Consider the following 18,361-nt stretch of genomic DNA (forward strand, 5'->3'; position numbering starts at 1 on the left):
ACTGGGTTCCACAGAGTCACAAAAAGAAACACAAAAACAAAAACGCTTAAAATAAATAGCAAAAACTGACAGACCTCAGCGTAACACTCGAAACAAAAGCGTGGCACTCAAATCGGAAGCGTAACACTCAAAACGGAGCATGTTCGGCTTCTGAAAAAAGTTCATAAACCGGAACACTTACTTCCGGGTTTGCAGTGTTCAGCTTCCGAGTTGTTTGAGTATCAAGGCGTTTGAGAACCAAGGTACCACTGTAATAAAATTATTATTATTATTACAGTCACACCTCGTGTTGTGTTTGCTTCAGGTTGAGCGTTTTCAGGTTGCGTCCTGTGGTGACCCGGAAGTACCAGAAAGGGTTACTTCCGGGTTTTGCCACTCACGCATGCGCAGACGTGCAGAATGACGTCAAGCACATGCGCAGAAGCGGTGAATCGCGACCCGTGCACACACAGATGTGCAGATGCAAGTTGCGTTCTGCTCATGTTGCGAATGGGGCTCCAGAACGGATCCCGTTTGCAACCAGAGGTACCACTGTATTATTATTATTATTATTATTATTATTATTATTATTGGATAGGATGCCCCTATTTTCATCGGAGAAACGTTGGAGGGTATGGTCTCAGCCAGTATACCAGATGGAGCTTGGTAGGGCAGCCGCCCTGGAAACAGAATTGACCTACCTCCTGTTAGGATTTTTATCTACCTCAGCAAGTAGCAATATGTTGTTTATATCATGTGAGTGTCTGAGAGCATGAGACAGGAAGTCTCAGGACTGTTGGAATATTGCTGAAGAGTTTAGTTTCACTTCTGTATGTGATGCTGTTCTGTACTGGTGCTGAGAGAGCACAGACGTGCTGGTGGATTCTTTGTATATAGACTGTTAATAAAGTAGTTTTAGAGCTACTGAGTGACTCTTTCTTCTGCTATGAGATGCCAGAAGATGACCATGCTCCTCTCAGGAGAGAGGGGTCGCTTATCACCGGTCTCTCTGGACTGAGGAAGATTTACAGCCAGAGAGTGACCACTGGAGAGACGCCCTGGTGTCTTGGGAAGGTGGTGGCCTTCCTGGGCGTATTTTCCAGTGTGGTGTAGTGGTTAAGAGCAGTGGACTCGTAATCTGGGGAACCAGGTTCACGTCTCTGCTCCTCCACATGCAGCTGCTGGGTGACCTTGGGCCAGTCACACTTCTGTGAAGTCTCTCAGCCCCACTCACCTCACAGAGTGTTTGTTGTGGGGGAGGAAGGGAAAGGAGAATGTGAGCCGCTTTGAGACTCCTTCGGGTAGTGATAAAGCGGGATATCAAATCCAAACTCTTCTTCTTCTTCCATCCCGGAGCCCCAGAAGCCCACCACTAATACTACTACTAATAATAACCCAAATAACCCAGGGTCTTCTTCCTCACCTGCTGTGACGGTGTCTTTGTCCCTGGAGGCCAGCTCTTCCACCTCCGCCCTCTTCCGGAGCTCCAGCCTCCGGGAGCATCCTTCGCGCGGCTTCCACAGCTCCTGGATCAGCAGCGGCTTCTCGTGGTCCTGCAGGACCCTCAGCCCCTCCATCTGCCACTGCCTCTCGGGGCCTCCGAACCTCCCGACGACGTCGCAGAGGACGTAGCGCCCCGCACTGACCTGGCTCAGCCCATAGCGCTCGAGGGCCTCCTTGGCCAGCTCCCGGGCGCTGGAGCTGGCCGTGGCCAGGACGCTCTTGTAGTGGGCTCCCGTGCAGACGGCGCCTCCGAAGATCTTGAGCACCCCGGGGGCCGAGGCCTGGGTGGAGAGCTCGGAGGGGTCCTCGCTGCCCTCCGCCGGGCACGCGGCCACAGAGAGGCGGTCCTTGTAGCTCAGAGTCCGGTGTAAGACCTGGGAGAAGATCCGGCTCTGCCGCTTGAACTTGCCTTTGGACGGCGGCGACATGGCCGAGGGAGAGCGGTAGAACATCGCGGCGGAGGCGGTCATGGGTCAAGGCTGCAGAGGAGGGAGAAAGAGAGGGTCAGCATGCTTGGAAAAAAAGCAGAAACCCCAAAAGAGAAAATTATCCCGCCCCCTTTAAAAAATTTTTTATTCATTTTCCATTTAAGCATATATAATCACATCATTGGGACGTGGGTGGCGCTGTGGGTTAAACCACAGAGCCTAGGACTTGCCGATCAGAAGGTTGGCGGTTTGAATCCCCGCGATGGGGTGAGCTCCCGTTGCTCGGTCCCTGCTCCTGCCAACCTAGCAGTTCGAAAGCACGTCAAAGTGCAAGTAGATAAATAGGTACCGCTCCGGCGGGAAGGTAAACGGCATTTCCATGCGCTGCTCTGGTTCGCCAGAAGCGGCTTAGTCATGCTGGTCACATGACCCGGAAAAACTGTCAGTGGACAAACGTTGGCTCCTTCAGCCTATAGAGCGAGATGAGCACGCAACCCCAGAGTCGTCCGCAACTGGACCTAATGGTCAGGGGTCCCTTTACCTTTACCTTTAATCACATCATTATTCTCCACTTCACCACTTTGGCTCTTTGGCGCCTATCGACTTCTTTCCCTCCCGCCTCTTGGCTTTCAAAACTAACCTTTATATCACAGCATTTTATATATTTTCCAGTTCTAATAAAACTCATCACAAAATACCTCAAAATTTAAATAAATATAGAAAGGTAAAAAAATTCTCATTACAAGTCTTCAGATAACCCTTCTAGTCCGGTACTAATCCCAGTACGTTTCTGAGCACAATTCAAAGTCTTGGTGCTGACCTTCAAAGCCCTAAACGGCCTCAGCCCAGTAGACCTGAAGGAGCGTCTCCACCCCCATCATTCTGCCTGGACGCTGAGGTCCAGCGCCGAGGGCCTTCTGGCGGTTCCCTCACTGCGAGATGTGAGGTTACAGGGAACCAGGCAGAGGGCCTTCTCAGTAGTGGCACCCGCCCTGTGGAACGCCCTCCCACCAGATGTCAAGGAAATAAACAACTATCTGACTTTTAGAAGGCATCTGAAGGCAGCCCTGTTTGGGGAAGCTTTTAATATTTGGTGAATTATTGTATTTTAATATTTTGCTGGAAGCCGCCCAAAGTCGCTGGGGAAACCTAGCCAGAGGGGTGGGGTATAAATATTATTATTATTATTATTATTATTATTATTATTATTATTATTATTATTATTCATTTACTTGAACAGCTGTCAAAATGAGGGTTGCAGTTACTCGGAGGATTAATAACATCAGATGTCAAGGAATAAACAACTATCTGACTTTTAGAAGACATCTGAAGGGAAGTTTTTAAAGTTTTATGTTTTATTCTGTTTATTCTGTTTTTAATCATCTGTTGGGAGTGGCCCAGAGTGGCTGGGGAAACCCAGCTGTATGGGCAGGGTATAAATAGATGATAATGACGATGATGATTATCTTGAACATGCAAACCCAGCTCCATTCTGATTCCTCCGTCTGCAGCAGAGCTATCACACTGCCCCATTGGTTTTGGAAGTTGTCTTTCTGTTTTGGGAGGGGTCGCGACTTTCTTAGGCCAGCCTTGAAACTCATATTCTCAATATAACCTCAGAAGAGCAACTCCTGCGTGCCAGATGGACTCGGCATCCGTTCAAGCCAGCGAGCAGCATCTCCTGCAACTCTTTGGGAGCCAAGAGCAGAGGGTGGAGTCTGCATTTCTGGACGGGTCGATGAATCAGTGTACAGTATACAACCCATCTGGGACTCCTATGAAATTATTTCCTCCTGTCAGGAATGCTTGGCCCAACCAAGCAGAATATCTCTAGCTGGGTGGCTGGGAAAGAAAGAGACATTTATTTGAGCATCCCATCTTATAGGCTTTTCCTTTCGCTCCTTCACGTATTAACGCTGGATACATGCTCTGTGGCATATCTAACAATATCTAACAAAGAAGAATCGGTGTGATTTAGATTTAGGTTTGAGCTCCTGAAGGTAATGGGGCCCTTTATATGTCCAGCTGTCCTTTGTCAACAACAAATTGCCACTGTTTTTTGTGTTGAATACAGTGGTACCTCGGGTTGCGAATGCAGCAAACCCAGAAGTGCATAGTTCCGGGTTTCACCGCGCGCACATACACAAAAGCACGCCACACACTTTGCGCATGCACAGAAGCACTCTATCGTGCCGCACACGTGCGCAGAAGCGGTGCCTCTGAATACGGACTTTTCGGGGTAAGTACGGACCCCCGGGATGAATTAAGTTCGTATCTGGAGGGTCCACTGTATATGCTATGTGGTAATTTATGGACCTCATAGGTATCTCAAGCCATTTGCGCATGTTGCCGTGCAGCCAGTCCATGCAGAATGTAGGCACCCTATATATAGAAAGGAGCAAACCAGGGATATTTGAGGGAGCAGGCGGGGCCCATGAGAGCCAGTGTGGTGTAGTGGTTAAGAGCAGTAGACTCGTAATCTGGTGAACCGGGTTCACTTCCCCGCTCCTCCACCTGCAGCTGCTGGGTGACCTTGGGCCAGTCACACTTCTCTGAAGTCTCTCAGCCCCACTCACCTCACAGGGTGTTTGTTGTGGGGGAGGAACTGAAAGGAGAATGTTAGCCGCTTTGAGACTCCTTCGGGTAGTGATAAAGCGGGATATCAAATCCAAACTCTTCTTCTTCATCATCATCCATGACTTACATCACAGGAGCCTACCCAACACAAAACACTGTTGCAGTATGTAGGTTTCATTTTATTTGTATTTTAATATTATATTTTGGAAATGTACATCCAGGTGTGTGGTTTTTCCCTTTAATTTTTTTGGGGGCCCCAAGAGAGTGGGGCCCTAAGCTAGAGCTTGTTTAGCTTATATGTAAATCTGGCACTGGGGTGGAATCAATTCATGCTGGCCAGGGGGACCTGCAGCCCTTCAGATGCTGTTGGAGTCTAATTCTGGCTAGCTCGGCCAACAGTCAGGGATGAAGGGATCTTTGAACCCCTCCTTATCCCTGGGGCAGCCCTACAACTAAAGACAAGGCGTGCTGGGGAGTAAGGGAAAGGATCGCTTCACAACACCTCACCAACCCTTAGAACAATTCTGTAAAGCAGGCCAGCGCTGTTATCTGCCCATTGCAGAAGCTAGGAGCTGAGAATGGAGGTGTGTGGCTTCCTTAAGGCTGTTTGCGCATTCGCGGGAGAGCAAAAAGGTTTGAACTTGAATCCAATCAACGTATGGCTCAGTGGTATATAGTCCTGCTCTGTTCTGACTTTTTTTTTTTTTTGAAGTATTTTTTCCCCAAAAAAATATAAACATACCACAAAAACCATTCTGAGTCCAAATGTCAAGAATACTCTGAATCATCCCTTCCATGGACCCTATTAATCCTGTTTTCAACTGCATATCACAGGGGTGCCCAGATTTGATGAAGTGAACATGCGTGAGGGCCAACCAAAGTTGCTCAGCTTTTTTTAGGATTTGACCCCAAGAAATAAACTGCCACGGGGTGGATTAAACCGGCCAGGGGGCCGAATTAGGCCCCCCAAAACAGACTTTGGACATGCCCGGCATATCACTTACAATTATCTTGTATATACATTATAAACTTTTCCCATTCTTTCTTTTTTTTCAGATCTCGTCTTCTCGATTCCTGAGCTTCCCAGTTAGTTTTGCCATTTTGCCACGGTCAGACCACACCTGGAGTCCTGTGTCCTGTTCTGGGTGCCACAATTTAAGACGGATGTTGACAAACTGGAAGGTGTTCAGAGGAGGAGAGACCAAGATGATTGAGAGTCGGGAAACCAAGCCTGATGAGGAATGGTCGAGGGAATTGGGTATGTTTAACCAGGGAAAGAGGAGTCTGAGAGGAGATGACTTGCTAGCAGGGTGGCTTGTTCAGGCGGAGACCGTGCCCACCCACTGGCCCCCAGAAGCCTACGCAGAAAGAAATGAGGCCCTCAAGCTGAAGAAGCTTCCTTCATGCCTTGATATATATCTCTAGAGCAGCGGTTCTCAACCTGTGGGTCCCCAGATGTTGCTGGACTACAACTCCCATCATCCCTGAGCTCTGGCCTTGCTAGCTAGGGGTGATGGGAGTTGTAGTTCAACAACATCTGGGGACCCACAGGTTGAGAAAGGCTGATTTAGAGCATCACGGGCCACTTCTGTGCAAATCTGTGCCCACTACAGGCAGCTTGGCTGGGCAAGAACCCAGAACAACCCCATTCGAGGAAACGCCTTTAGCGTAAGGTTACCAGATTTTTTTTCAAAGAATCCGGGGAATGGATGGATCTTGTCAGGGGACTGATTTATAAATCTGGGGACTCTTCCCCGGGAAACGGGGACGTCTGGTCACCTTACTTTAGCGGCTGGGTCAGCCCAGATGCCCGGTGGGGATCTACCGGGTCCCTCTCCCTCCTGCGGCTTAAAAGGCTCCTTGCCTCCTCCGTCACCTGAGCCAGGGACTCTCCTCCTCCTCCTCCTCCTTTCATGCTATCAGAAACAGCTTTACTACTTTAGCCCTGGAAAAGCTCCAAAGGCCGCCTTCCCTGCGCGACTAAGAGGCAAGGTCACCTTCTAACCCAGTAATGCTTTCTGTTCTAAGCGCTGCGATGGGACGTCATCCGCCGTGGCTTCGCTGGCTCCCGTCCCACTTTGCGTACACCAGTCTCTCCGGGGCCCTCAGCCCAGCAGCGACCTCTTTCCCTCCTTCCCTTGCCACCCCAAGAAATCTTCAAAGGGCAGCTGCCGCCTGGATGCTGCCAGATTTCAGCTGCCAGCCAGCATGCCTTGCCGTCACGGGAGTTGTAGCACTGGGCGCTAGCCCGGTGCAGAAGGGCTGTAGCTCAACGGCAGAGCTATATGTGGAAGGACCCGGGTTCAGCCACGCAGGCATCTCCAGGTAGGGCTCCCTGCGTGAAACCCAGGAGAACTGCTGGCAGTCCGTGCAGGCAATATGAGCTAGGTGGAGCCAATGGTCTGGCTCTCTTTTAAGAAGCAACAGATATACCTGCTTTGCTTTTTACTCAGCAGAGAGGCTGTCTGGGCAGACCTGCAAGCAGCACTGGAAATCCACCCGTCCTTCAACCAGCAGGGCTCAAAGTCCCCTCGTTCATCTGATTTGCCTGCAAATACAGGGAGCTGCCGTCTACCAAGTCAGGCCACTGCTCCATACTGTCGACACTGGCTGACAGCAGCTCTCCAGGATTTCGGACAAGGGAGCCTCTCCCGATTCTACCAGGAGATACCATCACATGCCCAGCCTGCCTCTAAGCTATAATCCTGCTCCGATTGCTAGTCCCAGACCCTCCAAGCATCCCTATTTTCCAGGGACAGCCCCGGATTTACAGAAACCTGGAATGTCCCACTTTTCCTTACGACATCCCTATTTTCATTGGAGAAATGTTGGAGGGTATGGAGCAGGCATAGGCAAACTCAGCCCTCCAGATGTTTTGGGACTACAACTCCCATCATCCCTAGCTAACAGGTCAGGGTTGATGGGAATTGTAGTCCCAAAACATCTGGAGGGCCGAGGTTGCCTGTGCCTGATGGAGTTATGCGACCCAAGGAGATACATAACTATACAACCTTTAGAAGACATCTGAAGGCAGGCCTATATAGGGAAGATTTTTAATGCTCAATGTTTTATTGTATGTTGGAAGTTGCCCAGAGCGGCTGGGGCAACCCGGCCAGATGAGCAGGGTATAACTAATAAAATTATTGTTGTTATTATTATGGAATAGGACTTCCCTATTTTCAGCGGAGAAACGCTGGAGGGTTTGCAGTCTGTTCCGCTGCCCAACCCTGAGCAAAACCTGCAATGATGGCGTGAGCCATGCAAACCAACGAATGGGGTGGGTATTAATTTTCTTACATTTTTGCATTTGGAATATGTTGGGCATGAGTAGGCAAACTAAGGCCCGGGGCCCGGATCTGGCCCAATCTTGCCTTCTCAATCCGGCCCACGGATGGTCCGGGAATCAGCGTGTTTTTACATGAGTAGAATGTGTCCTTTTACGGTGGACCCTCAGATTACATTACCTTCAGGTAACGTAACTTTCGGGTTGCAAACATGGCAAACCCGGAAGTGTATACTTCCGGGTTTCGCCGCATGCGCAGAAGCGCTCTATCGCGCTGCACACATGCACAGAATCAGCACCTCATGTTGCAGACTTTTCAGGGTACATAAGGACCCCGGGAACGAATTAAGTTCGTATCCAGAGGGTCCACTGTATTTAAAATGCATCTCTGGGTTATTTGTGGGGCCTGCCTGGTGTTTTTACATGAGTAGAATGTGTGCTTATATTTAAAATGCATTTCTGGGTTATCTGTGGGGCAGAGGAATTGGTTCATTTCCCCCCCCCCAAAAAAAATAGTCCGGCCCCCAACAAGGTCTGAGGGACAGTGGACCGGCCCACGGCTGAAAAAGGTTGCTGACCCCTGACGTTGGGGCTTTCCTCTTTGCCCCTCCAGATCTTCCCTTTCTCCTTTGCATATTGCCAGCCCTGGGTGGTGGGGGCAAAAGGATAGGGATCAGGACAATTAAACTTTGGCCCCCTCAGAGGCCTTCAGCGGAGAGCTCAGAGAGGGGAGAAAGAGAGCCTTCCAGCACCCACAATGTGGGAGAGGGGAGGGTGCCAAAACTGCAAAGAAAATGCGCAGGGAGGTGGGGCAGAGAGAGGGTGCAAAGCAAAGCTTCCCTTTCAGCAGCTAAGTTTAGGTGCCCAGCTTTTCTCCCTCCCCAAGGTGGGCATTGCACTGCAGCACCCAGCGAAAGCACTTGGCGACAGGCTCTCCACACTGCCTGCTTCTCCGGATCTCCTTCGGCGCATCGCCTCCCTGGCAGCGGAGCTCCGGGGACACGTGGCAAACTGCAGAACCGAAAACATCTCAGCTGCAAGCAAGCGACACGGTTAGCTTCCTGCAGGCTGGTGCGATTCCGAGCCAAGGGTGGTACACATGGAAAGTGGAGCGAGGCGCCAGGGAGCGCTTGTCCCCCGGCTGGTTTTGCAATGAGGTCTCGGTAGCGGAAATTTCTCGGGCCTCTTTCGGCAAACGGCTCCCCTTAAACGGCCAGCTGAGCGCTAGGCGACGAAGGCCTCAAGAGAGCAGTTGGTTCGGTGATGCGAAAACATCAAGAGAGCGGATTGCGGATAGCCTCCGAGGGGCCCAGGAAATTCCTGCCAGGGGCAGGTTTCCCAGTTTAATTTGCAGCCTGATCAATTAAAGACAGGCTCCAGCAGATTGAGCGGACAAGAGCAATGGTGGTGTGATGGGATGATTAGCTGCTTGTGCGTAAAATCGTGGTCCCTCTGAGTTTGTGCAACTCCACAAACCTCTGTGTGTGACAGAGCTCCTCAAACATGTCTGCCCTAGTCACTTGTAGATTCCGACAGTGGTTTTTTTCGGAATCGTCTCCAGCATAAGAGCTCCTTAACGGAAACCCGCCTTCTGGACTCACGGCGTGACAGTTTCCGGCGAGGCGTGGGTCTCCCTATGGGAGCTTCAGATACCTCCCCACTGTTCTCGCTGGAAGCGTCTCTGAGCCCTCCCTCCTGCTCGCATTCCCTCAGAGATCCACTCCTCCCCCTGCTGGTTCCTGCTTCGGCTGTTGAGTCTCTTCCTTCCTCCCTGAGCCCCTCCACCACCTGTTCCTCCGATGGCAGTTCCCTGACAGGTGGGTCCAACCACTGACGGATTTACGTATAAGCTAAACAAGCTCTAGCTTAGGGCCCCACTCTCTTGGGGGCCACAAAAACTTAAAAGGGGAAAAAACTGGATGTACATTTCCAAAATATAAGATAAAAAACAAATAAAATAAAACCTACCTACAGCAACAGTGTTTTGTGTTGTGGAGGTTCCTATAATGTAAGTCATGGGCCCTGACTGCTCGCCTACTCATTCAAATATCCCTGGTTTGCTGCTTTCTATATATAGGGTGCCTACATTCTGCATGGACTGGTTGCATGGCAACATGCGCAAATGGCTTGAGATACCTATTGGGTCCATAAATTCCCATATAGCATATATTCAACACAAAAAACAGCGACAATTTGTTGTTGGCAAAGGACAGCTGGACATATAAAGGGCCCCGTTACCTTCAGTAGCTGAGGGCCTCATCCAACCTAAATCCGGCCCTGGGTCCAACCCTCAAGAAGGCAGTTTCTGCCCCTGCTCGAAGTGAGGGGCAGGTGTTCTCGTCCGCCTGGGAAGGGAGCCGACCTGGGAGAAGGAAAACTCTGACCCTAAACCTCCGCTACCTTGTGGGATACCATCGGGAGAAGAAGGTGCTCGGGAGTAAACCCCTTCATAAATCGAGAGTGGAGTCCCTAAGACGATTGGATGGCGCCTTGTACGCCTCCTTCCGGTAACAGCTGCAACCAGGCTGGTGCCAAATGTCTTGCACCGCTTTCTTTTGGAACACATTGGCGAGGCCGGGGGGGGGGGTGTCTCATCAGTTGGGAATCCCAGGACATCCATGCACGCTGCCCAGGTCTGCACCCTGGGGAGGTCAGTTTCCAATGCAGCGGTTTGACTTAACCCCCGGAGGCGCACTCCATTGTCAGACAAATGACAACAACGACAATTGCTTTTTTCTTACTGTAAACCGCCGCGAGGTTTCTTTTTTACACAGTCCAGCGGCATCGAAACCTCATGCAATAAATAAATAAATTTCCAGTCGCCTGCAAGCCTTCAATCCTGATACGGGCACATAGCAACCTGAAAATATTTTCCTTCCTTTTCCGCTCAACTCAGGGCTGATGTCTGAAATGTAACATTGGCTCCTTAAAAAATCATGCAGTGCATAGGAATTGCAACTGCTTCCCCAGCCCAGGAAGGGGGTTGGGGGGACAGAAGCAGCGATGCAGGTTTTTGCTCTTAATCCAACAGAAAAAGACTCTGTGGCATTTGCTAGTGTTCCTGGCGCTAACGCAGAGGTCTCAATGGGATGCCTAATGACGGTTTTATTACAGCAATAATGACTTTGTCGTAATTAGCTGATCACACAGAGCTCTGGAAAGAGAAACTCCCCAAGCAGCTCAGTTACCTGACGCTTCTCCGGGTTTTCTCCCTACGGCCGCAGAACATATTGCAAACATTTCCCAGGGAAACCCAGGCAGCCTCAGCAGGGCAAGAATGCTAAAGGGGGTGAAACAACATATTGGGGGCAGAGGTCCCATATCCCCCCACCATCCTTGCCTCCCTCAGTCTTCTGGAAGCCCTCAAAAACAGAAAGACAAAGAAATTGGGGGAAACCACTGAGGTTGCTGCCTGAGTTGGGCAGAAATTCAGCAGGTGAAGAAGCTTCACCTATTGAATATCTGCCTTGTCGTAACACCAAACTTTTTTTTAAAGCCTTCCTTTTGCGTACAGTGGGAGCTGCACGGACCTTAATTCTCACACACAATCCTTCCTTACCATTTTGATATAAGACCCTTCGGGGGGTGTAAATATAAATATATGGGGAATCTAGCCCACATGAGTCCAGTTGACCACTGCTGCCTGGTTTTAGATCCCGCAAACGGCAAAACAGCCTCGTTCGTGGCCCCGTCCGCTTGGGAACTGGCCCGGCTTCTGCCACCAGGCCCGGCTTGGTCACCAACAGCAACCAGATGGGCCTCGACTGGCCAGCCAGCTATTTTTTTCCTGGCTGCACTTTCTGAGGGAATGGAAAACTCGAGGCAGGCTCTTCCCGTCAGCTGCTGAGCTGGTCGCCTCTGTACACAGCAACCCTTTAAACAGAAGAACCTAAGGAGAACCGGCAGGATCAGGCCAGTGGCCCATCTGGGCCAGCATCCCATTCTCACAAGAGCCAACCGGATGCCCGTCATGGGAAGCCCGGAAGCAGCAACTCAGCATTTTGGCTAATCTACTTTATTTACATATAAACACACGCGGAGCACTGCAACATGGCTCCCTCTCTCTCTAGCATCAGACAGCAAAGAGAAACAGAACAAAGGACAATAGTCCCACTTCACGGAACACAGTCACACAAACATCCTGTCTTCCCACTCTGTGGAGTCAAAACATACACCATCATGTGATAGACAACAATCCCATGACTGCAGACATGGAGCAGGAATTCTAACAGTTCACACCTCGCAGAGCTACCATTCCCCACAACCCTTATAAAACCACAGAATAATCGTAGAGCTGGAAGGGTCCTAGGGGGTCATCCATTCCATCCCCCTGCAATGCAGGTATCTCGGCTGAAGCATCCATGGCAGGCATCCATTAAGCAACTCCAGTTCCCAGGATTCTCTGGGAGAGAAAAGGCGTTTGCGAAACCGCACGCCGCTTTGTGTGTGGTTTTCCTCCCTCTTGCGCCTCGCAAGGATGCTTCCTCCCTGGGCTCTCTCCCTTCTCCTCCCCTGCGTGTCCATTTCTGCTCCGCTGCCAAGCAGCTAAATTTGCGCACTGGCGCGTCCCCTGATTCCCACACCTCTCTGCCCGTCTCCATTTCAGCGTCTCTGCGTCCAGGTCGCCAGCTCACCTTTCCGGTCCGTCTGCCTCGACGGATGTCTCAAGGTCAGCCTATGCTGCAGGTCTTATGCTGCCATCAGAGAGGCTGCTTTCTGCAGAGTCAGAACGTTGCTCCACTGGGCTCAGTGCCGTCCACACAGGCCGGCAGCAGCTCTCTAGAGTTTGAGAGAGAATCCTCTCCCTGAGATGTCAGCCGGGACTGGACCAGGAATATTCTGCATGCAAGGCATGGGCCTTTCCCCAAATATCTCCCGCTAACCCCCCACTAATCCAGCTGCAAATGTCACTCCTGGGCTTGCAGGCCCCACCTCCAATGCCCCACACAACAGCCGGTTCTGCCTGTGTGCGCCTGCTCTATTAGCATGGCTTTTAGATAGGTATCTGTGGCCACGTTGGCACGATGCATTGAAACAAAACAGCCACGCTTTAAACAGTCCCCAAGAGTCCTGGGGTGTCTCTTGAGGATTGTAGCTGGGACAGCACCATCCCCTCCCAGTGCCACAGTTCCCAGAGCCGTTTAAGAATCGTTTCCTCCTCCGCACAAGGTGCCGAGCCAAGGGAGCACAAAATACAATAATAATAATAATAATAATAATAATAATAATAATAATAATAATAATAATACAGTGGACGCTCGGGTTGCAAACACGATCTGTGTGGGAGTCACGTTCGCAACCCACAGCATTCACAACTCACAGCGCCACGTCTGCACACGCACAGGTTGCGATTCAGTGCTTCCGTGCATGCGCAAAGCGCGATTTAGCGCTTCTGTGCATGCGCGACCACCGAAACCCGGAAGTAACCCATTCCAGTACTTCCGGGTTTGGGCGTGTCCGTAACCTGAAAAAAACGCAGCCTGAAGCATCTGTAACCTGAGGTATGACTGTAACAACAACAATACCTATATTTATACGGGTTCCTACTCAGAGTTAGGCGCCAGTCAGATGTGCGATTGAGTTACTGCAGCTAGAACATAGAGCACTTGAGAGCCAGCGCAGAACAGAAACTGAGAGGGCCCCCAATAAATATTTAGGATGTCAAATTTTGTTCTCGCTCAGGGTGCCTTATTAACAAAGTCCGCCCCTGGGACCTGTGATCCCATCCCCGGCACCCATGTTGCTGTTAGCACCGTATCATTATTGATTATCGATCCCCCAGCCTTCACCCTAACATTCCATGGCAGGTTGCAGCATTAACACACCTTAGAACAACTCAGCGGTGGACTCTAAGCCTCTTCTCCTTCGCCAGAGGTTTTCAAGCAGAGGTTAGATGGACACCTGTCAGCTGTGGTTCCGGGCACTGCAGGGGGTTGGAATAGAGGACCTTCAGGATCCCTTCCAACTTGACAATTACATGATTCCACAATGTGATGGTCTGGGACTCGGGCTTGGACTTGGAGCCAGAGGAGTCTTAGTCTGCACCAGATCCTTTGCCTCAGGCATCATCTGAACCTAGTCTGGTGCCTGATCCTGAAGAGTCCCAGTCTGCACAGGTTCCCCTGCAACAAACACCAGCTGGGCCGAGTCAGGGGCCTGAGCCTGCCCTGGCTCCAGATGTGGGGATGATCTCGTTGCCTTCAGCTGGGCCATCACTTACAGCTGCTCCATTACCAGTTGGGTCAGGGGAGGCTGAGGCTGCCTCTGGGTCTAGTAACCCACCGACGTCTCCTGAGCTGCAGAGACTAGGATCTGAGAGAAGGAGAGACCTGAGTACTCGCAGGAGGAGTGCTCAACTTTGGGTGAGACAGGGAGGTGAGTCGCCAGGGGATCAGGACCGGCCGTTACTCCATCAGAGATAAAAGGCTGTCAGACCCCGCCACAGGTTGCGGGAGCAATGTTGCCGTTTGCCAGAACCTGCCTGAGATCCTGTGCCTGACCTTGCCTGGTTTCCTGCCTTGGCTCTGTCAGACTGCCTCCTCACAGAACCCTTGGATTCGGGACCGGACCTGGACCGCGTTGCTCAGGTTACCCCCGGGCCCAGCACGCACAAACTTCGAACTGTAAAAATAAGGTGGGTCCTAAAGACATACACTTTGAGTGTCCAAAGCCATGGGCCAACTCTCTCTGCCAGGGCAGCTCTCAGCTGTGTGTCTGTTACGGAGTCCAGACCTTTCGCGAGTCAGCTGCGCTTGCAAGCTCCCCTTTGGAGCCACTCTCTCTGAAATGCTTCTATTAGCCACTTAAGTAATCCGGGGTAACGACCGACTTTGGGTCCCAGCCTCACAAACCTGTCGCTTTTCGTGGATGGAGGAAACATCTCTCCTAGCGCCACTTGCCATGGAGGAAGAGGAGGAGGAGGAGAGGGCTCTCAATGGCCACATAGTCAGAACAGCTCTCCTCTGACTCCACAGTCAGAGGCATAAATGCTCCTGAACCCCAGTTCCTGGAAGCTGCAGGTTGGGGGAAGAGGACGCATGTGCCCGGATCCTGCTTGCTGCAGGTTTCCCTGAAGAGGCACCTGGTTGGCCACTGAGAGGACAGGATGCCGGACTACCTGGGCCACTGACCTGATCCTGCAGCCAGCCACTTTTTACAGAGCCTCCAGCTCCACATTCCTGCATCACTGTATTTGGCCACTGGCCTGATCCTGCAGCCAGCCTCTGAAGGCAGCCCTGTTTAGGGAAGCTTTTAATATTTGGTGCATTACTGTATTTTAATATTTTGTTGGAAGCCGCCCAGAGTGGCTGGGGAAGCCCAGCCAGATGGGCGGGGTATAAATATTATTATTATTAGTAGTAGTAGTAGTATTACTACTATTACTATTACTATTTTCTTATGTCCTTGTTCCTTCCTGGCCACATTAGGGCCATGAAAGTGCACTTATCTTTTTTTAAAAACCCGCGTTCAGCGATCTCAAGGATTCTGATCAGGGCCGGATTTAGGTTTGATGAGGCCGTAAGCTACTGAAGGTAATGGGGCCCTTTATATGTCCAGCTGTCCTTTGTCAACAACAAATTACCGCTGTTTTTTGTGTTGACTATATGCTATATTGCAATTTATGGACCTAATAGGTATCTCATGCACATAACAAAACATCTATTTTATCATAAAATACATATTTTATGTGAAGGTAAAGGTAAAGGGACCCCTGATATTTTTTGTAGGTACCCTATATATAGAAATGAGCAAAGCAGTGATCTTTTAGGGAGCAGGCTAGCAGGCGGGGCTCCTTACTTAGATCACAGGAGCCGACACAACACAAAACACTTTTGCTGTAGGTAGGTTTTATTTCATTTGTTTTTTATCTTATATTTTGGAAATGTACATCGTTTTTCCCCCTTTAATTTTTTTTGGGGGGGGCCAAGAGAGTGGTGCCCTAAGTTATAGCTTGTTTAGCTTATTCTAAATCCGGCACTGATCCTGACCCCTTCCCTTCCCAGTCCCTGGCTGGGATCTCGGGATCCGCGCTTGCGTGTCTCCTCTCCGCGGGGCACTGCAACCCGATCGTGCGCGCGGCGCGCTCGTGTGTTTGCGGACGCCGCGAACTCCGTCTCTATGTCAACCTGTCCCACTTTCTGGCTCCGCCGCTTGGCACGTCCGCGGAGCCCAAATTCCTTTGCACCCGCTGCTCGGAACAGTTTTTTTCTCTTTTGGGGGGCGAGGAGGGGAACCCCTCCTTGGAATCCCCACCCCGCCCCTCTCCCTTTCCGCCCAAAAATTGCGCTCAGGCAGCAACAACCACCTCCACCTCCCGTTTCGCCCTTGCGCTCCTTGCGCTTCCCGGCGCCACTCCGGTGCCACCTTCCAGTTGCGCATCCAGAAGTGCCCCGATCCAGCCACTCACCTCCCGCGGCGTCCTCCTCCGTGCGGCGCCCGGGGCATCGTGGGCGTCGGGCGCCCTGGCAGCCGGCTGCTGGAAGTCTCCGGAGGAGGTGAGTCCGGCCGAGGCTCCTTCGCCCTCCCGCTCCGAGCGCACGTCCCGGCCGCCGGGGCGGAGATGAGCCCCGAGCGGAGGCGGCAGCCGAGCGGGTCGCGGCGCCGCCACGTGGCGGATGGGCGGAAGGGCCGGGCGGAGAAGCCAGAATTAGGAACAGCTGGGATTTGTTTCCTGGGGTACTATCAGGTACGCAGTACCTGTCCCCAAAATGTTTTACTGAAACAACTTCATAGTGAGTACCGGCACGGGTTTTTTTCTTTTCTTTAATTTTATTTTGGCAAAGTAATAATCATGCAAAAACAAGAAAATAGTTCTAGTTTCAGGTAAAGCAGAGACATCACCTTGCCGACAAAGGTCCATATTGTTAAAGCTCTGGTTTTCCGAGTAGTGATGTATGGAAGTGGGAGCTGGACCATAAAGAGGGCTGATCGCCGAAGAATGGATGCTTTTGAATTCTGGTGCTGGAGGAGACTCTGGAGAGTCCCATGGACTGCAAGAAGATCAAACCTCTCCATTCTGAAGGAAATCAGCCCTGAGTGCTCACTGGAAGGACAGATCGTGAAGCTGAGGCTCCAAGACTTTGGCCACCTCATGAGAAGAGAAGACTCCTTGGAAAAGACCCTGATGTTGGGAAAGATGGAGGGCACAAGGAGAAGGGGACGACAGAGGACGAGATGGTTGGACAGTGTTCTCGAAGCTACAAACATGAGTCTGGCCAAACTGCGGGAGGCAGTGGAAGACAGGAGGGCCTGGCGTGCTCTGGTCCATGGGGTCACGAAGAGTCGGACACGACTAAACGAGTTGGACACAACTAAACGATTCAACAACAACAGCTGTATTAATCTGCCGTAGTCAAAACAAAATTAAAAAATTCCTTCCAGTGGCACCTTAGAGACCAACTAAGTTTGTTATTGGTATGAGCTTTCCTGTGCATGCACACCTTCAGTTACGAAGAAGTATCTGAAGAAGATATGTATCTGAAGAAGTCTGCATGCACACGAAAGCTCATACCAATAACAAACTTAGTTGGTCTCTAAGGTGCTACTGGGAGGATTTTTTTTATTTTGTTAAGAATAAAAATGTGCACCCCACCACCAAGACCATTCCATTGTAACTATCCAACCCAGTGCTGGATTTGCGTATGAGCTAAACAAGCTATAGCTTAGAGCCCCACTCTCTTGGCCCCCCCCCAAAAATATTAAAGGAACAAAAAACTGGATGTACATTTCCAAAATATAAGATAAAAAACAAATAAAATAAAACCTACACACAGCAACAGTGTTTTTTGTTGTGTAGGCTCCTATGATGTAAGTCATGGCTCTGCCTACTAGCCTGCTCCCTAAAATATCACTGCTTTGCTCATTTCTATTTCAATATTAATATACTTCTTCTTAATTGTATTTCAGTTCAACAATTACTTTGATAAAATGTAAATGGTGCCTAGGCCCAAGTGCTCTTTCTGTAGGCATCCAATGAAGCTCAGCACTGGAAGATAATAATAATAATAATAATAATAATAATAATAATAATAATAATAATAATAATAATTTATTATTTATACCCCGCCCATCTGGCTGGGCCTCCCCAGCCACTCTGGGCGGCTTCCATAAAAACCAAAAATACAGTAAAATGTCACACGTTAAAAACTTCCCTGAACAGGGCTGCCTTAAGATGTCTCCTGAATGTCAGGTAGTTGTTTATCGCTTTGACATCTGCTGGAAGGGCGTTCCACAGGGCGGGCGCCACTACCGAGAAGGCCCTCTGCCTGGTTCCCTGTAGCTTTGCTTCTCGCAGTGAGGGAACCGCCAGAAGGCCCTCGGCGCTGGACCTCAGCGTCCAGACAGAATGATGGGGGTGGAGACGCTCCTTCAGGTATACTGGGCCGAGGCCGTTTAGGGCTTTCAAGGTCAGCACCAACACTTTGAATTGTGCTCGGAAACGTACTGGGAGCCAATGCAGGTCTTTCAAGACCGGTGTTATATGGTCTCGGCGGCCGCTCCCAGTCACCAGTCTAGCTGCCGCATTCTGGATTAGTTGTAGTTTCCGCGTCACCTTCAAAGGTAGCCCCACGTAGAGCGCATTGCAGTAGTC

General features: G+C 50.6%; 2 protein-coding genes across 2 annotated transcripts in view; both read right to left on the reverse strand.

Annotated features, from left to right (window-relative positions):
* Positions 1 to 16,315, reverse strand: part of RADIL (Rap associating with DIL domain) — an 81,728-nt gene extending 65,413 nt beyond the window's left edge. Inside the window, exons 1-2 of the mRNA XM_081169394.1 lie at positions 16,178 to 16,315; positions 1,403 to 1,961 (exon numbers count right to left, since the gene is read on the reverse strand). Coding sequence (XP_081025520.1) covers positions 1,403 to 1,952 — 550 coding nt within the window. The 5' untranslated portion in view covers positions 1,953 to 1,961; positions 16,178 to 16,315. The remainder of the gene's footprint in view (positions 1 to 1,402; positions 1,962 to 16,177) is intronic.
* Positions 1 to 18,361, reverse strand: part of LOC308572870 (uncharacterized protein) — a gene marked incomplete at its 5' end in the record, with an annotated part of 179,729 nt that overhangs the window by 102,020 nt on the left and 59,348 nt on the right. The window lies entirely within an intron of this gene.

Source organism: Podarcis bocagei (assembly GCF_964188305.1).
Source record: "Podarcis bocagei genome assembly, chromosome: 14".
In the NCBI taxonomy this organism is placed as follows: Eukaryota; Metazoa; Chordata; class Lepidosauria; order Squamata; family Lacertidae; genus Podarcis; species Podarcis bocagei.